Here is a 22,115-nt window from a genome sequence, read left to right as displayed (position 1 = left end):
AACTCTGAGATCGATAGTAGGACATACATTATTTGATCACAAGAGAAATGATAAAATAAGGGAGATATGTGACATCCAGGATGTAGTGGGATGGACGAAAAATCGAAGAAGGGAATGGAGAGACCACGTGAACAGAATGTCAGATGACTGGTTGGCAAAGATTGCAAAGGAAAAAAAACCGAATACATCTCGACCACCAGGACGATTACCTAAAAGATGGTATGAAAGCTGGTCTTCATCATCCCAGCTGCAGCTAGGCAACCATCGATTCAAACACAGAACTAATTCCTAACGTACAATGAAGAAGAAGGCAGACAACGGGACATACTTACTTTTTCCATTATAATAACTTTTCAAATATTGTATTTAAGACCATTTTTTTGTACGAATCTTACATACCATTGTCTAACATGATTGTTCGCAATCATTTTTTCGTTGCGCACACTGCCAATTTTTGATTAATAAAATTCCAATTCCGTGCTTACATTATTTTATTGATGTAAGTGTGTAAACAATTAGAACGGGTTATACTTTTCGGTGGCATATATGATATCTAAAGCTTTCATAAACGCTCTGTAATCGACTTCATCTCTCATACCTCTCTCGAAAGTGAAGCATTTGCAAATAGTGTCGAACTCGTTTCTGGATATCAATCTATCCATTCCTCTAAGGGTGAGTGCTTTTAAGAACGCCGTTTGTGATACAGTTCCGCAATTGGATTTATCAAAGTCCTGAAAAGTCAGAAATTGATTATATAAATATTTGTCATACTACGTTAACAGATCAAATATTTGCTTTGAAAAATGTTGTTAGTCCGGTGAAGTAAGGTCAAAAACTTAACCTAACATCAACTCTTTCTCATGCGGAATATTATGTCCCTAATCGAGAATATATCGACCAACGATCTCTTCTTAAATTCTCTAATAAATTCCGTTGGAGCTTGCAAGTACAGCTTTACGTTGATAATTCTTTCATTCACAACGTAAAAAAACGTCGACGACACCTGAAAATTACCACCAATATCAATGGTGGTAATAAAGCAGTCCTACAAAAAACTGAGATACCTATGCCACACGAAAATAAGTTTCGTTGAACAGAAAAAGCACGTCGGACCTGTACATTGCTACAGGTGTCGAGGATTTCACCACGGACAAAGCACGTGCGACTTGGAGTTGCGCGGGAGCATACATGGCGGCGAACTGAAGGGGGTGCCCGAAAAACCTGGAGAAGATAGAAACAGCTAGTCAGTCAGTCACGAAAAGCAAACAACTAAGAGGAAGTTAAGTGGTAGCTGCTAAGAAAACGCCAGCTCCAGTAGGACAAGGAAGTCTGAGCTATTGAGTATCCTGCAGAAAATACAGGATACTCAATGTTTAATGTAGAGGAGGCAAATGGCATTTGAAACCTCTACACGTGCGTAAATGCATTTCAATCACCTCACAAAAAAAAACAAAGGTTAAGTTAGGTTATTAAAAAATGACTACCCACAAGAGGACACCCCCCAACACGGTAACTCCGCATTTCATAAGCAAATGCCGAGTTATACATTGGAGACAGTTTTAAAGAAGGCGAAGGACCATTTGGATTATATCTCTTCTTGAAGAAGGGGTTTACCCAAGTTAGCGAAAACATACACATATTAAGACGTCCAGACAACCAAAATAACAAGGGTGTATAGCCAACAGGCTAACTGTAGATAAGACCTCCCAAATCTCTCACACAATTCAGGGAAGAGGAAAGATTCTACGCGTGAAAGTATGACGCGAACGAAGATACCTGTCGAAATGAGAGGGGGTGGTGGAATGTCCTTTGCATCCACACATGGATTTATCCGGGAGTGGATGCTTAGAGGGACGGGCTTTCTTAAGAGGGCGTGATTTATATCAAATCAAAATGCAATTTTTTGGTAATTATTTAGATTAGGTTACAACCCTCTGATTTCGTTACAATTTTAGTACGTTAAATTACGCTGCACAAGAATTTAATATATATTAGGCAATAGTCACCACATCGCCCCAGATTACCTTTCGCTCATCAAACATTGTTTGTCCAGCACCTACTTTATATTCGAAGGAAATTACTACCGGCAATTCAAAGGTGCTCTTATGGAATCACATCTGTCTTCCGTTATTTCCCCCTCCGACCCAGTTGTTGGCTACGATATGTTGATGACACTTTTGTCATTTGGTCCCATGGAAGAGATACTTTACATTCCTTCCTGCTCCATCTGAATGGCGTACATCCTTGTATACAGTTTACGATGGAGGTGGACGAGAAGTTATCTCTACCGTTCCTTGGCGTCATAATCAGAAATACTTTCTCCACGCGGTTTCTCTCGCTCCTTCTATCGCAAACCAACTTACACCAATCGTTTCCTTAATGCTCAATCCCACCATCATCCGGTCCAACTTAACTCTGTCATTGATACACTCGTATCACGATTTACGAATCCAGTCTACCATCTGTAATCAATTTTTTGAGCAAGCAAACATTGATTCGGAATGGTTACAACAATTCCGAAATTTCTAGGAGCATCTACTGGTTTGAAAGATCAAATGAGGGTATCCCTTCCTTACATCAAACGTGTAACCGACAAAATTTGCAGAATCTTCAGTCCCCACGGTATTCGCACAATCTTCAAACCCATTCAAAAACTCTCCCACCTAATCAGATCTGTCAAAGACAAAATATCCAATGACCACCATCGAGTGTATGAAATCCCCTGCTCAGATTGGCCCCGTTCCTATATTGGCCAGACAAATCGACGTACTTCCATCAGAGCCAAGGAACACTTGTTGTCTGTCACCAATTCAGATATTTCCTCAACCCCTGCCCAACATCGTGTCCATACCTGACAAACAATAGAACCAAAACTATCGCCCCACTCCGCTCCTTCAAGTCCAGGATTATTCGAGAAGCTCTCGAAATAGAAAAACGTCACAATATACAAGGGGCCCGTTCTTTTGTTTTTCATTCACATAGTTAGCAACAGAATAGTTTCTGACCATTAAGTCAGAGCCTCGCTGTAGATATTTAATTTCTCATTGTCTTGAGCGAACTTTCATTTATAAAACGAAGATTTTCCTCCAATAATAACTACATTTGAACCCGATAAAGACGTCCACAATAACCTTATTGTTGAAAGTTTCCGAAAAGCAGTAGGCGGCGTTCACAAAACCCAAAGAGATAATTGAACGTCCTCTTATTGCTCGGATTGCTTCCACTCTCTTATTAAAAGTTACGACCCCAAAGAAAACAAAATAAAGGTTTTCAAGTACGCGTTTGTGTATCGACGAGGTTCATTTATAAAAATCGGAATAAACAATGCGTCACTAATTGGTCCATAAAAAACCCATAATGTTAAAATTATCGTACCATGTGTCATAGACTAATAAATATATATAACACCACTCATAACATAACACATAGGCTGAGGATCGGTTATTTGCACCACATATACACTACCGATCAAAAGTTTTTGCCCACCCCATAATCCATAATCATTAAATTATACACTTTAACAACTTTCATATTGACAAGACGTAAGAAAATGTTGTGACACGTTGGATCTGTAAACGTGATCGACGACTCACGGACCCAGAGCTCAACGAATCTGAAGATCCGCCTTTGAGTGCCTGTGCGCAGAACGGATGTTAAATCCCGATTGTTAAACACCGCTATGGCTCGGCGATGGTTTGGGAATGTTTTGGAGGAAGAGTGACTGGAAACCTGGTAAAAATTGAAGGAATTTTGAATAAAGAAAGCCATAAAAAATATTGAAGGACTAAGCAGCAGAAAATTTATCATCTGAAGCATCCTCGAGACTGTGCAAAAAAAGTAATGAAGTCAGTAAGCAGTGCTCCACTTTCACTAATTATTTCCCCACTCCTTATGGGACCCAACCTCATTTCTTAAGATCACTTAATCATATATTTAGTCTATTTCAGAAAGGTATAGAGTAATAAAATTGTGAATTCCGTCCTGTTCCGCTCAATTTCGGTGTAGGTCTTGAAATATTGTATAGAGATTACTTAAGTAGATTATACAGTTACGTTTTGCGTTTATCAGGTACCGTTTAACCTTCTATTAGTGCCTCTGCCTAATTCCAACCCTATTTCAGATTCGGCTTTCATTTTTACGAGTATCCTAATGCCAAACTATGAGAGTGGCTTAAATATTCGTTGAGTCACTCTGTGGTCCCTTTGCATACCTAATGAGGTTTTATTACTGTATATCTTTCTGAAATAAACTTTAAGTGATTCAAAGAGTCCCTTATCACAGTAGCGTGCCATTATCAATTGCTTATTTATTACTACGATCTCTAACCTCATTAATGGTTTATATTTCGTATTTATGTCAGTTTTATAGATTGTAAACTTTAACCCCATTAACGTATTATCTTCAATCATTTATTTTAATTTTATATTAACGTCACTATAAACGACCATAAACCTCATCTACTGAATTTATGATGATTTATAGTTATTATTGTATACGATAAGATTTAGTATTTAAGGTAGTTTGTAAACTGATACTGGGTTCTTAATAGTTTGATATTCGTCGAGTATACTTGTCAGATTATTGGAAAAAAAAGGAATTTGCTTAATAAATTGTTATTTTTAACAAAGTTTTGAGTTGAATAACTCACTTTATATTTTTGGAATATCTTGTGAAACGAAGGGAACCAAATAGAGGACGATTAAGTTGGAATTTTTAGAACCGTTGGTGATTCATACTGAATACACTGTTACACCACCACTACACTGAGTAACGCGCGTTTCTATAACCAAGTTATCGTCTTCAGGGACTGAAGGTAAATTCTTTAGTCACTGAAGACGATAACTTGGTTATAGAAACGCGCGTCACACAGTGTAGTGGTGGTGTAAACAGTGTATTCACAGGACGATTATTTGTCGAAAATCGTTTAAATAAATTACAAACATATTTACCGACAACACAGAAGACAAATTCATTTGTAGATCGGGTTTTTTGGCCAATTTCTGTAGAGCCACGGATACTTTGATCCTTTCGTCGAAGTTGAGGAAATTCTTTTCGCAATCTCTGGTGGGTACGTGTTGGATGGGTACGATTAGAGGAGCCCTTTCTAAGCATTGTTGCGTAAAAGATTCTTCGACGGTATCAGAAAAACGTTTATAATCGACGCAGCCCTTCCTCGTCGGAGAAGCAAATCTGCAACATTTATTTATCGATATATTAGAAGATCATAACAACTTTCCGGAACTGGAGGCTCAAGTTTTTTTTTTCTTTTAGAATAAATTTCAAGCATTTACACTAGAAACATACATTTTCAAAAATCTTACGTGAGATTGGGGAGGGGGTTGAGCCAAATCTCACGAAATTTCAATAGAGGGGGGGGGGTAATAATGTCTAAAAACGCCTCACGTAATTAATGGACGCCCCCAATGACAAACGAATAATTAAACACGTAAATATATTTAAATTATTATATGTTTATATGTGTAAATTCAAATTTTCACTCCTAATCTCCAGCCTCCTCGCCGAACAGACCCGAGTCGCTTGCGTCCTGGTGTCCTATGGGATTAAGATCACCTAAAGTGCCGATCTAACATCTTTTGATTTAGGAACTGCCTTGCGAAGACACTTGAAATGTGCATGTAGACAAAAAGACCGACCGGTTTTACGTTTTTTTCGAAGGGGGTCTTATTCAATAGGTCTATCGGTATTAGTTAGGAAAGTAGTTGAAAATGAAGGTGTAAGATAGCGGTTCTCAACTGGAAGCAGTAATTGATGAACTAATGTCAATAACGCAAAGACTCACAACGATTTATTACGATGATGAATGAAATTACTCACACGTCCATCAAAGTTTCAACTTCGTTTTCAGTCAATTCGAAACGACACACCGACAAACCTCTTCGGAAATCTTCTCTACTGATAACTAAAGAATTCGAACGATCGAAGTCTCGAAGAAACTCCATAACTCTTATTCGTTCTCTCACCACTTTTCCTTTAATCTTCGCCATGATTAAGACAATATCCTTTTCTTGTCTCGTTGGTTTCTTCTTCGGATGCTCGGCATTTACTTTATTTCGGTCTTCTAGGAATTTAATATACTACAACACAAGATGTATCAATATAACTGATTTATTTATTAGTTATTAGAAAGTGGATGATCGTTAGGACCTTAATTACAATATCCAACGAAACTTATTATAGTCTATTCGTTTAGCCGACGAAACTAATTACCTGACATAAAACAATTAACAATAAATCAATATATAATGTTTCTAGAAGAAGAATATAGTCAAGTGACTATTTTGACGTTTGAAAAGACCGAATCCTCTTATACCATTTTTTTGTCGATCTTCTTAAATGAACTAATACGTTTCATTACAACAATTTATCAACTTTTTATATTCAAAATTATGATTGAAATTTTTTGTTTTACAATTTTAAAATAGCTTCTAAATGCCAGAGATCCTTTTTTGAGTTTAACGTTTAAAACTTAACTGTACAATAGTCTGCTTTTTTTACTGTACTATTTTTTAAAGTAGTGTATGTGTGTGCGATTTTATGATAAATAAATTATAATTATTTCAGTTTATTTCTAAATTTTTTAATGTTTGATTATCAAGGGATCGTTGCCGCACCAGCAGTGAGCGGTGGAGTGGTGGAGGGCGTCTGTAGTGGCCCTACCTCTACTTCTGGTATGTAGTTTCTTCATCAATAAGGCTGACAATTCAATGATTCAATGATTTAATCAGAAGATTTGTGAATACGTAAATGAAAACCCAGTAAGAAGAAGACCACAGGGAGGATCATGCTGCACTTCGTCTTCCTGAGAAGATTTGATGGCGATGAACGGGTAGTAACCTACTAATATGATCATCCGTATTAGAAAGAAGAAGATTTGTTGTCACCAACACTACTTGTGTTATAGCAGAATCATTTGTGAATACTACGCAATCGAAAGCATTCCTTGTACTATTAGTCCGGTCAATTTAGACATTCAAAGTTACATAAATTTACAACGAGCTGAAAATTGGTTAAATCGTTCAAAATATAATTACAAATAAAATTTGAAAGTTCCCTATATTTTTTATTTAATGCCAAAGGTCAAAAACAATAATTTTTTCGCGATTATTAGCTGTAAATTTTAGCATAAATATACCCAAATCAAAAATTGTAGATCATAAAAAATTCATTCATTAATACTTTTTTCATAAGAGCCACCGCTTCTGAGATATAACGATTCAAAAAGTTTTCTAATTTGACCGGACTATATTATAATAAATTATTGCATCTTTCATACAAATATTAATTTGAAAATTAGTGTTTCTTCTACGTTTCATCGCTCAATATAAGTTTATCTTTTCATATACAGATTCAAATTAAAATTGAACATATCGTTTGCATAAAATAATCCAAAGGAAAAGCATTAATTTATTGTCAAATTATACTACCATAGGATTAAGTTAGAATCCCTGCATGCTATCCTTATCGAATAATTCTCTCTAGTTTTCCTGCATTTCTTATTCCTTCTTCGCCAATAGAACCTCCCTTGTGTACTCCATAGTTGCTGATCAGTTTTAGATCGTCATCAACGTCCAAGACATGAACTCTTCTAGCTTTCGAAGCACAGTAACAGAAATTGCGCACAGCTCAACACCGCCTGAACTATATAGACAATCAGGATCCCCATAGGCTGAGAACTCTCCATGTTCCAGCAGAGCCAATGTTCAATGCCCAATTTTCGTAAATTCTCTGATGTATATCAAAGATATTTCACCGGTCAATTCTGCATCGCATTCAATAGGAACAGATTATTCTTAGCGCACCCCTCTACGTTGCACGATTTTTTTTACACATCTCCCCAGTCCTCTATAACATAGAGCATCACGTGAACTCATCTACAGCTGTTCCTTAGTTTTCCTGCATCCGGCATTAACCTAGAAAGCCCCGCTACACTCGTCGCCGTTTTTGTGACACCATTGAGTCAATCGTCGCTTAGGTTATTTCTCTATGCGTTGATCTATAACGAGAGTATGGAGGGAGTGCAAAAACTATCTCTGAGTAATTGTACTACTATTTAGGACTTATGCCAATGACATGTGTTGATGACAAGACTTGCCAAGCTTAACCCAACCTCCATATCGTAACATATGCAGCTTCAACAATACCTCAAACGCTAGATAGAAGTGTAAAATGAAGAATTATCCAAAGCTCAGGTACTAGGACCGAAGTCTGAGCTGCACTAAACCTCCCCATTGCTCCCCAGTCTTATAGATCAAGAATCGATCACATATATAATAATTTATAAAACGTTTGAGATACTCTGGTAGACGCAATATTGAAGCGCTTCCATTATTTTTGATCAGTAGGCTGAAATAAATTTTTTTTATGGTTTTGATAGTAGAATTGTTGCCTACCGAGATATTATTTTATCCCTTCGTAACATTGCTTGTTGTATTAACTATGGTAATCGCGATTTAGTACAGTGAACCAAGCAAATCACCTCGCAATTTTAAAGACTTTCACGGATTAGTTTGAAATTTGGACAGAAGCTCAAACATGACGCAAATAACAAACCTGATTTGGTACCAATGTATGCTTCTACCCCAGTGGTGAATGCCACTGACTTTCCGTATGATTTTTCACAAAATCGTCTAGTATCAAAATTAAACAAGATATAAGCGTTTAAAGTATTGATTTCAATGCTAAGGGAGAGTATTTTTTACTATTTAACATCAAAATTCTCTGAAGAAAGGGGCCTAGAAGGACTGCAACTCTCATAGTTTTGTAGCTTATGAAATTCCCTACAAAATGATGTATGGATGAATGCAAAAAGCTGTTTGGAGAGGAACCAACGAGACGTACTAACAAGCACTATTATTAGAAGCAAAAATAACTATTTATGATGATAAACCTTTAGAAAAAAAGGTACATAGAGGAAAAACCAGTTTCTGGAACAATCTACATTGAGACATGCAAAGCTTCTCCTGGAAAACTTTAACCAAAGAACAATTTACGATTGCTAACATGAGCCTTGTCGGGGAATTATCGTCTCAATGGATACCTTAGAGTCTAGGTTTAGCTGAGAGTGAAACGTGCAGATTCTGTTACCTCTATTGACATTCTCGCGAAATGTGGAGAACTATGAATCTCCAGAGCATCACACCCGAGAGCGTATGAAATAGAAGACGAAGATCTCTGTCACCTAGAGCCATTCCACATCTAATACGAGTGAGGGTAATAGATCAGTTATAAATACTGAGTAACCTCAGGACCAGCAAGAAAATAAAACACGATACATCCTCTGGGTATATGATACACATACATTCATGATTAACCTTATTTTCATTGCTTCGCGTGCTAAACGAATAGTTTTACAACTGTTCGAATTGATTATTGTTCCATAAATTACCAGAGGTTCAACAGGTCGAGATTCTACATCTTTCAAAAACCAGAAATAATTGAATCCCATGTCGTTACGATATCGCTCTTCCAAAGCGAATAATTCGTCGTCGGACAAAAGGATACCATTCGAATGGAGTGCTTGTCTCATTTGAGATCTACTCACGTGACCGTTGTTATGCCTGAAAAAGGGGAAAAGTTATTTAGCCCTACAAGTTTTATTTTTACAAGCTCGGTGTGGCCATCGTCGACCTGCCGGTACCAAGTTAAGTCTAGAAGTTTGTCGTGGGAAGGCATATTGTGGATAGTCCAACAGCGACAAATCTCCAAATCCTCCTCGGGGTTTCTAGTCGATTGTTTATAAAAATTTATGTACCTCCCCTCTGGCTACTTATCCCAGAAAAGTATGTTGACCCCTGACTTGTTTCTGGACACCCCTCAGCGCTAGTTGTCATGATGAAAACGAGTGTTTTGAATTATGTTTTACGAGAAATTTATAAAACATAAAGTAAAAATTTCAATAAAATGTAAGTTTTTCAAATTAATACTTTAAACAGGTAAACATTCTTTTTGATGGTGCTGGAATGAACCGGGATGAGGGAGGATGAGGGACAAGTCTTGGATGTTACTTGCGAATAGTCGCTCTATAATATATTGAAATGTTTTTCTTCATTTAAACGATTTTTTCACACGGGTGAATTTATACTCAATTAATTTATTTATACGCTAGCACTAAGTACACTAAACTATTTACTATCCGCTAAATTTTCACTAACTTATATAATTTATCCACATTCCCCGGATGTTCATCAACACACACACATACCCACATGTGCGCGCGCGCGTGAGGAATCCCGTTTCGATAATCCTCCACCTCCGGATAAATCCGCAGATGGATACGAAGAAGAACATTCCGCCACCCCCTGTGATTTAGACAGGTCCTCATCCTTGTTCGCGTCGCAGTTTCGCGCCTAGACTCCTTCCTCTTCCCCGAGTTCTATGGGAGATTTTGGAGGTCTTATCTTTTTGTTAAGAGTTAGTTTGTTGACTATATACTCTCATCTTCTTGGTTGTCTGGACGTCTTAAGGTGTGTGTTATCGCTGCCGCAGGAAACGCTTCTTGCGTAAGAAAATATCATCTGGTGGATTTGGCATCCTCACTGATAAACAAGCGGGTATTTATATAAAAAGATTTCTCGATAAGTCGGTTCTAGAATGTAGACGAACAAGAAGGCCTTCCTAGAAATTGATTCTATGAAAACAATATAAACAAATCGCCACCGCATACATGTAAATAGATGCTCTTTTTAGAACTCGCGCATCTGTTCCTGGAAAGTCCCCGGCGCATCTACCGAATTTTAGATTCTAGTAACATAGTCGAAGAGGACAGTCTTCTTGGTCCATGTCGTGGACGAGTTCATAATAATATTCTATTTAGAATAAGATTTTTTCCTGTGTAATTACAAATAGTAGAAGGATCTAAATATTTTAGATCAATTTCATATATTTAAAATCCCCTTTCGCCAAATGTTTTTCTCAGTATTTTCTAATTTTATCTCCCAAAAAATCAATTATATATGATGTAAAATGTTATTCGGCTTATTACGTTTTTCTTCAAACATTTTGAACTCAACTTTGTAGCTGTAGAGTTGCGGAAAAAATAACAGAAATTACCTAAGGAGGAATGAGTAGGTAGAATAGAATTGAATAAAAAAGAACTAAGATAAAAAAATGAATTCATATTTCTTCTAAAATATAAACAAACAGAAATCTGTTATATTTTATTAGTTCTGTGCGTGTGACTACTGTGCCACAATACGTGAACGAAGGAATAATTTTTTCGCGGATCTAGGCATGTTACAAAGAATATATTTCAATTGCATACTTATCGAAATCTCTGAAAACTGGTTTTAACAATATTCGTCTGTGTACGATTTTTTGTTTAACTTTATCAACTGCGTCTTCACATAAGTCTCTACTTCTTGTATTAACTGATTGCCAATTCTTGCCACCTAATCTTGGTAAATCACGAACAGCTTGCGGAGGCGGATCAACTACTAACGAAGGCATTTTTTCCAAACCCTAAAACAATTAACTGGAAAATATAATCAACTAATAATCAAATTTGACCTTGGTTATCAACCTAAAAACAAATAATTAAAATTCGTACTATATAGTTTTTAGTATAGGCTAAAAAAATAAGATTAGATAATTAAATTAAGTCTATTTTTTAAAAATAACATTATCTAAATGACGACCCTCTCGAAGACGGCACTCCTCTAAACACGAACGCAGATTTGTAAAAACTCTGGTGTGATTGGTGCCATTTCCAGGCGGATATTTTCCTTTAGCTGACTTATTTCCCTCGGATTATTCATGTAGACTTTATATTTGAGGTGTCCCCACAAAAATAATCAAGAGGCGTCAAGTCAGGGCTACGTGGGGGGCAAGAGATATCACCTCTTTTGGAAATTAGTCTTGCAGGAAACATCTGGTGTGATTGCTGCCATTTCTTGGCAGATATTTTCCTTTAGCTGACTTATTTCCCTCGGATTATTCATGTAGACTTTATATTTGAGGTGTCCCCACAAAAATAATCAAGAGGCGTCAAGTCAGGGCTACGTGGGGGGCAAGAGATATCACCTCTTTTGGAAATTAGTCTTGCAGGAAACATCTGGTGTGATTGCTGCCATTTCCTGGCAGATATTTTCCTTTAGCTGACTTATTTCCTTCGGATTATTCATGTAGACTTTATATTTGAGGTGTCCTCACAAAAATAATCAAGAGGCGTCAAGTCAGGGCTACGTGGGGGGCAAGAGATATCACCTCTTTTGGAAATTAGTCTTGCAGGAAACATCTGGTGTGATTGCTGCCATTTCCTGGCAGATATTTTCCTTTAGCTGACTTATTTCCTTCGGATTATTCATGTAGACTTTATATTTGCGGTGTCCCCACAAAAATAATCAAGAGGCGTCAAGTCAGGGCTACGTGGGGGGCAAGAGATATCACCTTTTTTGGAAATTAGTCTTGCAGGAAACATCTGGTGTGATTGCTGCCTTTTCCTGGCGGATATTTTCCGTTAGCTGACTAATGTCGCTCGGATTGTTCATGTAGACTTTATATTTGCGGTGTCCCCACAAAAATAATCAAGATGCGTCAAGTCAGGGCTACGTGGGGGCCAAGGGATATCATCTCTTTTGGAAATTAGTCTAGCAGGAAACATCTGTCTCACAGCCGTCATGGAGTCATTTAATGGGTAACAGGTCGTATTGGACGCGAACATCAATATTCAGAATGAAAACCGATAAAGTCTAGAGCTGGTGCACCACAAGGTAGTGTTCAGGGTCTACTTTATCTCCTATAAACCTCTGATATACCAGTAACATAAGAAACTAGATACAGCTTATACTCTAAACGGTGTGGAGATTATTACAGTTAATCAGTAATATGATCTTGGAGTTATAGTGACCGATAACCTGAAATGGGATGTGCATATTAACCAAATAGTCAAGAAAGCCGATTCCTTCACTTATATAGTACAAAAAGCTTTTAAGGATCACTCAGTTGAGATGATAAGACTTCTTTACAAAACGTATATAAGACCAAAGCTTGAATTTGCGCATTCCGTGTGGAATCCATATTTTGGGAAGGATATTAAGCTTTTAGAACGAGTTTATGCTAGAAGAACGCCTACTCTCAGAGAACGTCGCCTTAGAGGAGAGACAGTGACTGCTGCAAATACAAATATTTTCAAACCCAGACCTGATGCTGGACACTCAGCTACCAACAATCAAATTGTGCACTACTTTTAGTAGTGTGAACAGTATTCTGATTTAAATTTATAAAACAATAGTTTCATCGGTTTTTTAACCGCCTACTATTGTCAAACAATAATAATAAAAATTTATGAGGAAGCAAGGCTTCACAAGGCTTTTCAGCTGCTGGGCATACGTGAAATAATGAGAAGGTTCGAAAGAGTCAAACCTCTTGAGCTAGTATAGCAGTGAAAAAGTAGAGCTCAGTGCGTGGTGGTAATGTAATAATCTGAACTCAACAAAATTGAAAAACCCATAAAAATATCAAACAGATTATTAATGAATTTCTTGTCTTGTAACAATCTTTCATTTTCAATCAATACGAAGATTTAGTATTTGCTGTTTATCAAGAAATAGGTTTAAAAGAATTTTATGAAATTCCTGGTATATAATCATAATAATGGACCTCGTTGTATCTGACACTATAACAGAGTATTACCTTAACCAATATACCTTTTTGTACCTGCCATTGTCAAATAAGGGGACAACTTATTGAAGGAAGAATATCCCATCAAACTGTTTCTGAGAAACAGTATAGAAAAGAAAATAATTCTGCTTTTCTGACACATAAATATTGAGTATATTGTCAAGATGTTAAACATTTTAACAACATTGTAAAATATGCAGAATACCTCTACATTTATTACTTCGATAAAATTATTGAAACCGGCTCGTGTTCAGGTCAAAGAACGGAAGCAGTATTTTCGTAAATTTTTGGCGTTCATCCCTGCTGGTAGTCGACGAATGCTACCCAATTCTGTTGGTAACCACAGCATATAACGGAAACGTGACTAACCACCACGAAGTCGACATATACCAGCAGCAGTTCAAAATCCGGAACAACAAACTGACGATAACCAACGCACCAGCTCGACCACTCCAGTAGCATCTAGAACTTTGACGTTTAAAGCCACAAGTTCGTTTCGTACAACGTTATTAAGTCTGGTTTTCGTTATTCACACGTACATATATATACAGACGCACGCACACGTATACAAACACAATTTCTTGAGTTGATCACTGGAAAAAAGATAATCCTTCCGCACCTGACTGACCGATACCTGACCTAGGAAATTCCAAATAACCTTCTTAATGTCCAAATACCATACAATTGGATTAATCCTCCCCATTATACCTGACTTGGTGAAAAACCAAAACCTTCTACCTAAGAAGCGATAAAATCTCGACAAACACCGAGATCTAAGCAAAGCTGTGTTGTTTCTAGAGAGTTAGCTCGCGCGTCCCAGTTTAATATATAGTTTTTTTCGATATATTATAGTAAGTTTAAGTTTTAAGTCATCGAAATTTGTTTATTATGCTACCTCTCCAATACCTTCGACACTAAGACTAGCGCCTATAGTTGCTACGATTGTCGGCACGCGAAACCAACTCTCATTCGCTGTTCAGGGGGGAAATTAAATTAGATAAAGTGTAATATTTCCATTCGTCAACCTCTAGATTTAGCATTAATGTTTAAACCACCGACAGTTATAGCTAAGTGAGGTTATGTCTACTATTTTCTTTTTTATTGAAATCTGATGAAAAATGTGTGGAAAAAGCAAATATTTTTCAATATTATCACACATTTTCACACGTGTTCGAAAACATTCCTGCACCCTGTTGACATTTTGTGTTTTATGAAGATAAAAACAGTGTGAAAAGCATCATTTACGTATGTTGTCTTAAGAAAACTATTACTTACTTTAACCGTGAAAACGTGGTCGATGTCGTCTTCAAAAGTTTTCCAGCACACTCTATTCGGATCGCATGGATCTCGATATTGATTAGTTACTGCTTCTACATCGGGAAGTGACAAAAAAAATCTCTGTTTACCAGCTAATACCAAAGCGTCCAAACCTCGATGGAATTGGGAATTTGTTATTCTACCGCAGTTTAATGGATCAAAATCCTAAAAAATTAACTTACAATATATTGATCCAGAAATTTTGGTTACAAGAACTAGCCCACCAAAGAGGAATTCAAGAGAAAACAATATAACAGGTGAATGAACTAGCAAACGATAGTAACGAGTGGAATAATTGGATAAAAGGAGATTGAAAACCAAAATCGCAATATTCTGACGCTCGAAATGGCAAAAAGAGTTCTAGAGAAGAAGAAAAAGAAGAAGAAAAAAGAAGAAGAAGAATGTTGCACGTTTTATGCATTTTGTGCATTACTTTATTTTTATGTGGAAATAAAGACTTTGAAAAATTGTTTAGCACATATCAATGGGAAATTTTGGGACTTTATTTCTACCGTTGTACCCAAAATTTAGCTTCGTCGGAATGTTGGTCATTTGATCACTATAATTGGGTCTAATTTCATTGAAAAATTTTAGAATAAAGAGTTCATGAACTATTTGATTATCAATTGACTAAGTAGTAAACAATTTTTGCTTAGCGATATTATTATAATATCCAAAGGAAAAAGTAGAAACCAAAGAATATCAACTTTTTATGATGAGTTAATATGAAAATTATACCTTAAAAAATTCGCAGACTCTCAACCGGTTTTTCAGAACGTGATCTTGTAAATTGGACATCGTGGTTAAGATGTGTTCAATTTTTTTGGGATCGTTCAATACTGGATGAAATATATTCTGTTTACCAAAAATTCTTGCAGCCATAATTTTACCTTTGAAAAATAATGAGAAATAATATTTAGGAATCAAGAGTATAAAACGACGACGGTTCAAATATAATCGAGTCTAACGTTCTGCCATATTAATTTATTATCGAAAATTCTTTATAAAAATTTCTAGGCCATTCCTCTCACTAGTTACATATTTTTGCCAATTCTCTGAAAGCTCTTTGGGCGTGAGACGCATGGTATGATGTCGTGCGTTATCCTGGAGAAAAATCACAATTCCCAATGGAATGCTCCTCCGTTCCGAGCGATAGCGGGGTATTTTCAGGAAATTTTCAGTACACATTATCTTTCCCGCGGACCTGGTTGTCTTCCCTTTCACGGGCGCCGCTTCCTCCACTTTTTAGATGACTCCTTGCATTTGAAAATACTTAATACAGGTAGACATTTCTCCGAACAAATTCCCTTGATAAAACGATAATCTATCCACACCTGACTGACTGATACCTGACCCAGGAAATTCCAAGTAACCTTCTTAATGTCCAAATAGCATACAATTAAATTAATCCTTCTCAATATACCTGATTTTGTTAAAAACCAAAACCTTCTACCCACTCTTTGTTTCATTTTCAGTACACATCATCTTTACCGCGGATCTGGTTGTGTTCCCTTTCACGGGCGCCGCTTCCTCCACTCTTTAGACGACTCCTTGCTTTCGGGAGGGTAATAGTGTAGCCATATTTCGTCTGTAGTGAAAATTCGCGTTGGAAAAATCGTTTTGCGTCAATAAACAGCGACAAACTTCCATCCGTATGAATTTTTCTCGAAATTCAACAGTTTTGGAACCCATCGCGCCTTTATTTTGGGAGTTGCAGAGCAAGGCTCTCGATCAGTAAAAAGCGAAAGTACCTAGTTGTTAATGTTATTTATTATCTCAAAATTTGAAAAAAGATTTACCTATTTCCGGCCGTGGTAATTTTGGTAATTCGGCGTTAATCACCCTTCCTGGAAAGAGACTCATCACATCCTAGAATAACAGGAATTCATAGAGATACGTATTTTACTTTTCCCCGTGGTATGTTTTTGACTTACCCCGCAAATATCTAAAATACCGTGCGCGTTTAAATAATTAACAATTTCATTAATCGATGATATAAAAGCATAGTAATTGACGGTGTAACAATCTTTCATATATTTCTTGACTAAAAGATTGAAATCGTCGGCGGAAAGGAGTATTTCTAAGTAAGCTAAAATCCTGGCGAAATGAGCAATGGTCACGGTACCATTATTTTTAGATACCTGAAAAATTAGGTAATATTTCTACATCTATTCAATACAATACAGTGCAAAGTAGCATCTTTGCACCTTTACTCACAGATCTTCACTATGAACCAAACAAAAATTGATGAAATTGTTTTACCCACATAGCCATTTTCTTTTCCGATAAATTTGTCACATTCAGCACGATTCTAATTAACAAATTCACTTAGTACGTTGACCAAACTTTCCATCTGCTGAATCCTATATTTTTTTTGAAAATTTGCCATCATCAATCTCGCTCGTTCGTTATAAAGTTAAACGAAATAAATTCGTCACTAAATAACTTATTCGCTACTTTTTAAAAACTATTTATTAACAAAAATATGAGTAAATAAAGTGGTTTCATTAATCTGCCTACTGTACTTGTTGGATGTAAAGACTATTGAAAACACACTATGCGTGTATATGCTGTCTTAAATACTAAGCCTATTATATACAAAAGCTATAATAAATGATATTTATGGTCGTTAGATTCACATCAAAAATAAGGGTAAGTAATTTTGTAAGTTGATTTGATACCCTCGACTTGATTGTCGTTTCGTTTCCACTCATTAAAACAGCGAATCATATGATTGAAATAACGTGAATCTCGCCGATCTAAGCACGTCATTTATGAAATTTCAATCAATCAATTATATCTTCTAAATTGGTCATAAAAGGTTAGTTGGTTTTATTATTTCATCAGCATTAAAAAAAAAGTAGCAACTTTCGCAAAGTTAATCGAACTTCAAGTGTTTAAGGGACTTATGGAATCGCTTAGCTACGACGTCGGTTCCCGTCATGGGACGGTCGGTTCACGATAAATATTAACGAATACAAGAGTAAGTAGAAATTTGAATGGTAGAATTATGATTCTTCACAGTTACATTAATATAAGACAAAAATTAGATAATCCGAGACGATACGTACATGGAGCTTAAAATAAGAGACATACTGTATAACTTAATATATGATTAACAGATCTTAAATGGTTCCCATAAGGAATGGGGGGGGGGGTAATTAATGTTTTGAATACAAACCAACCCTTGGACACGTTGGTTTGTATTTAAAAATTATACATGGTTTGTCATGTGGTTATTTATTTTTTCGATTTCGATTTCGAAAAAAGGAAAATTTTTTATACTACGAATTTGTTACATTACCCCAAATGTCTAATGATGTACAAAATAACAAAAAAACTGTCAATGTAGATGATGTTCAATATGTTCGCAACGAATATCATGGCTCAACCCCAATCTAACTCTTTCTCAAGTATCATGGGTGTCATTTACTAACTTCAATATATATTTGAATTTGATTATATGTAATGAATATTTGAAATGTTCTGTTTTATTCTCTCATCAGAGTTTAAAGTCAAATTTAAGAACCTGAAGCGAACCAAGGGCCCATTGGCCGAATTAGCTACAGGCTCCGAGCTGGCTTAATACAGCACTGGATGAACCGTGAGAAGTAAGTGCTAGAAACACTTGGAATATTAAGTTTTCATTTTTCAAATTTCAAGACTTAAAATGGAGTTTCGGAAAGCTTGACACTGATTTTTCGTCGAAAATAATACTTACTAATTCGTAATCTTGAAAATATGGTCTGAAAATTATCTTTTTCAAGTTAACCAGTGAAGCAATTTTGGTTAACAAAACGCTTAGACGTCTTTCTTCGCTTATACTCAATCGATTTGTGTGCAATGGATTTTCCCATTCTAATCCTGTTACCAGAGGGGCGTTGCTACTAAATTGCGGTACTAAAAATACATAATTTTCTTTAATTTCTCATTTCTTAGACCTTTTGACATGTCTATGTTTCTAAATGTTCTTGATTTTAGGTCTCTTTTGATTTAAAATTAGTTTTTTTTTTATAATTTTTTAAAGACGGATGAAAATTAACGTTCCGACTTAATATATTAACACATAAATAAACTGATTCATAAATATTAAGCTCAGCCAATCTAAGTTGAACTTGCTTTCAAGCCATTTTCTTTCACACACACACAAGCTCCGCCAAATGGCCGACGATAGGCAATAATGCAGCTGCAGTTGTACCACCCCGGCTTTCAATTACCCGCTTTCCTATTGAAAATAAACAAAAAGAAACAGAAATCAATTTAAAAACAAAAAAAAAATTCAAAATATATACCCAAACTGGAAAGAACTGTTTTTTTAGGTTTGAGCTTTCCTTTCTTCTTCTTCTAGCCACGTTTGGTTTGCTCTTTTTTTGGCCATGAGCAGCACGATTACAAACCTATCACCACAACTCCAGCCCTGCAGACGGTTCGAAGCTAGCGTAGGGAGCTGGACTAGGTATTTCTAGACCAAAATGCGCTCTTCATGCCTCTGGAAAAGTCACTATTTTTCATGCAGAGTTGTTAGCAATAAACAACTCAAACTACAATAAACAAGCGCTAGCTAACAAAAAGAAACTAACCCTAATGCTGCTACCAGATCACCAGGGTATACCAGGCAATGAGGAAGCAGACAACCTTGCCAAAAAGGAACGTCTTCACATTTTGCACCACAATGAACTGATCAAATGGCTAAAGATGGAGTCTTACACTGAAGGCCTTAAAACATCCAAAAGATTCATAATCATATCAGCTAAGTCTGAAGAACGTCTTCTAAGGGTCAGAAACGATATTAAACTGCCCAGTCTCCCACCCAAATTTTCTCAACGAAACTCTCTCTTTCTTAAAAAATTAGTACCGGTTATTATTTTCAAAAAATTGATGATTTTTTTACATTTTTCGAATCCCTTTATTTTCAAAAAATATCTAAAATTTCATAACGAAATTCGAAATAATGAGAAAGTTATAATAGTCCGCGTTTTTGGGGCTCAAAAGCAGTTTACTTTGTGCGTTTTATTTGATTTGTTGTATTTTACCATAATTTACCATAAAATTGTAAAAAAAAAAACTGAAAAAGTACGTTAATTTTACATATTTTTTCAACAGCCGCCATTTTGTTTTTTTTTAAATTTTTTTTTTATTCAAAGGTATTAAATTAGCATATAGGCTACCTCTCAACTTTATTATCAAAAAATAAGAAACAAAAAGTTTTATATGGAATTTTTCACCCTTACAACTAGTCTCCCAATATTAAATTAATTTCAACACTTATATTTTTGGGACACTCTGTAGAATACAGGGGCGTAACTAACAGTTCGATGACCCATGATACATACGTGAAGTAACAAATAATTATTTTAAAAAGCTTAAATGGGTTAAATTTATACTCAACCACTATTGTGTATAACTTCGCATAACTGGGTATAATATATCCTTCCATCTGGAACCCGAAAATAATCAGCTAGTTCAGCAACTTCTTGTTCCGATAAACCAATTGTGGCTCTTAATTGTCCATTTATGACAGAAATAAATTGTGATTCTAAAAAATATTTTTATTATCTAAATTTATGTCTATAATGTTACTTTATTTAAAAGTTGTTTCAATTACTGAACGAAATATTTACTTTCCTATTACTCCTAATATATAGGCAACTAAGAAATATTTACTTTCCTATTATATATCCTTCCATAATATATAGGCAACCTATTACTCCTAATATATAGGCAACTAATAATACATAACGTAAGTTTATGAATTCTGAATTTTAAATAATGAAAACAGTCAATTTTCTAATGTTCTTATAAAAAGAAGATTTTTTATCAAAAATTCTCATTATCATCCAGCCCATTTATTTTAAATTATTGAAATAGTGAATTAATGTAAAGTTTATAAGAGAGCGTGGTGTAATGTTGATTGCCTACATTACAATTCATTTAAAAGAACTCTTTAGCTGAAACTAATCGTTTTTATATGACATTAAGGGTACATTCCACTAAGCGTTAACGCAGTCTGAAATACGCTTTTGGGCGTACGCGAAAACGTTTACTAACGTTCCCAACCTTGTCAAGAGGTGGCTGAAAGTGAGCTTTGAAATAATTAGCGGTATTTTCAAAACTCCAGCAAAGCAAATTGCAACCATATCGTTATTTAATGTAGTTTGGGATATTATAAGTACGTTTGAAGCATTCTTGTGACGCACCATCAAATATTCTACTATTTGTTGATATTTATCTCAACGCTCAAAACGCTTCGTAAGCCATTCCACTTGGATTTACGATTATAACTCTCTGGACTAAGTGGAGCGGGAAAGATCGTGGTTTTGAATATATTTGTCGAGAGTGCTTAGTGGAATACACAATAAATAAAAATTTAATCAGTTTTTTTGTACCTGAAATCAAACTGTTTTTGTGAGGGTCTAGTGGTTGAAAATATTCGAATAAATTTATGCCCATACGAAAAACTGCAGCTCTTATTTTGTTGCAAGTACGCCATACGTCCCCTAATTTAATTTCCTAAAAATATCAAATTAAATTTCACAGAAAAAAAAGTCAATACTTCTTACCCTGGTATGAGGCATTTTGATACAATATTGAAAAAAATTTAACAAAATAAATTACCCTCCTCCAACTAAAAATTCATAATCTGACAATTTATGTACCTCCGCAATGAAATGTGTCAAAAAAAAGGGGATATAGCTTATAGGGAAAGTCTAATCCAATCTACAATATAAACTAATCCTTCAATAAATGTTTATTTCATGTAAAAAAATTTTCGTTTTCAAACGATTAATACTTTTTGAACACTCCACGACATCTATTGGATGATAATAATAGCTTTTCCAGATTACTGTTCGTTTTAAATTTATAGTATAAAATTCGGTACGTGTACGTATTACTTTTCTGATCCTTAATTGAATATAAAGAATTCTAGAGAAATAGTAGAATTTGACAACGGTAAATAATTCAGCCTGTGTATATAAGTAATTAAAAACAAATAAAGTATATTCCCATTAACATATCAAGTGAAATACAATAAACTTACTTGACCTTGGACTTTAGCATAGTCGGGTCAACAAAACTTGAAATTTCCTTAATTGTTTAAGGGAATCTTATAATTTCAGATTATATGAATTTATTAAAAATATTCTCCTAAATTTCAAAAT

At 35.5% G+C, this 22,115-nt stretch overlaps 1 protein-coding gene across 1 annotated transcript; it reads right to left on the bottom strand.

Moving 5' to 3' along the window:
• Positions 1–515: 515 nt before the first annotated feature.
• On the bottom strand, positions 516–21,530 carry LOC130449862 (uncharacterized). The gene is made up of 13 exons (XM_056787905.1): positions 21,516–21,530; positions 21,342–21,465; positions 20,345–20,491; positions 18,677–18,855; positions 16,890–17,096; positions 16,755–16,824; positions 15,694–15,845; positions 14,914–15,120; positions 11,282–11,478; positions 9,407–9,578; positions 5,836–6,095; positions 4,950–5,190; positions 516–731 (listed from the first exon to the last, which is right to left on the bottom strand). The coding sequence occupies exons 1-13, from the start codon at positions 21,528–21,530 to the stop codon at positions 516–518; spliced, it is 2,187 nt and encodes a 728-aa protein (XP_056643883.1).
• Positions 21,531–22,115: the final 585 nt, after the last annotated feature.

Source organism: Diorhabda sublineata, chromosome 10 (assembly GCF_026230105.1).
Source record: "Diorhabda sublineata isolate icDioSubl1.1 chromosome 10, icDioSubl1.1, whole genome shotgun sequence".
NCBI lineage: Eukaryota > Metazoa > Arthropoda > Insecta > Coleoptera > Chrysomelidae > Diorhabda > Diorhabda sublineata.
Note: the sequence above shows the minus strand (reverse complement) of the source record. Positions and strands in the feature narration are given on the sequence as shown.

Excerpts from the sequence above, each read along its gene's own strand:
- LOC130449862 (XM_056787905.1), bottom strand. Across the intron at positions 18,856-20,344 it reads CGAAGTTATACACAATAGTG|TACCGCAATTTAGTAGCAAC; the intron begins GTTGAGTATAAA and ends ATGTATTTTTAG. Across the intron at positions 6,096-9,406 it reads CTCGACCTGTTGAACCTCTG|TATATTAAATTCCTAGAAGA; the intron begins GTAATTTATGGA and ends CTTGTGTTGTAG.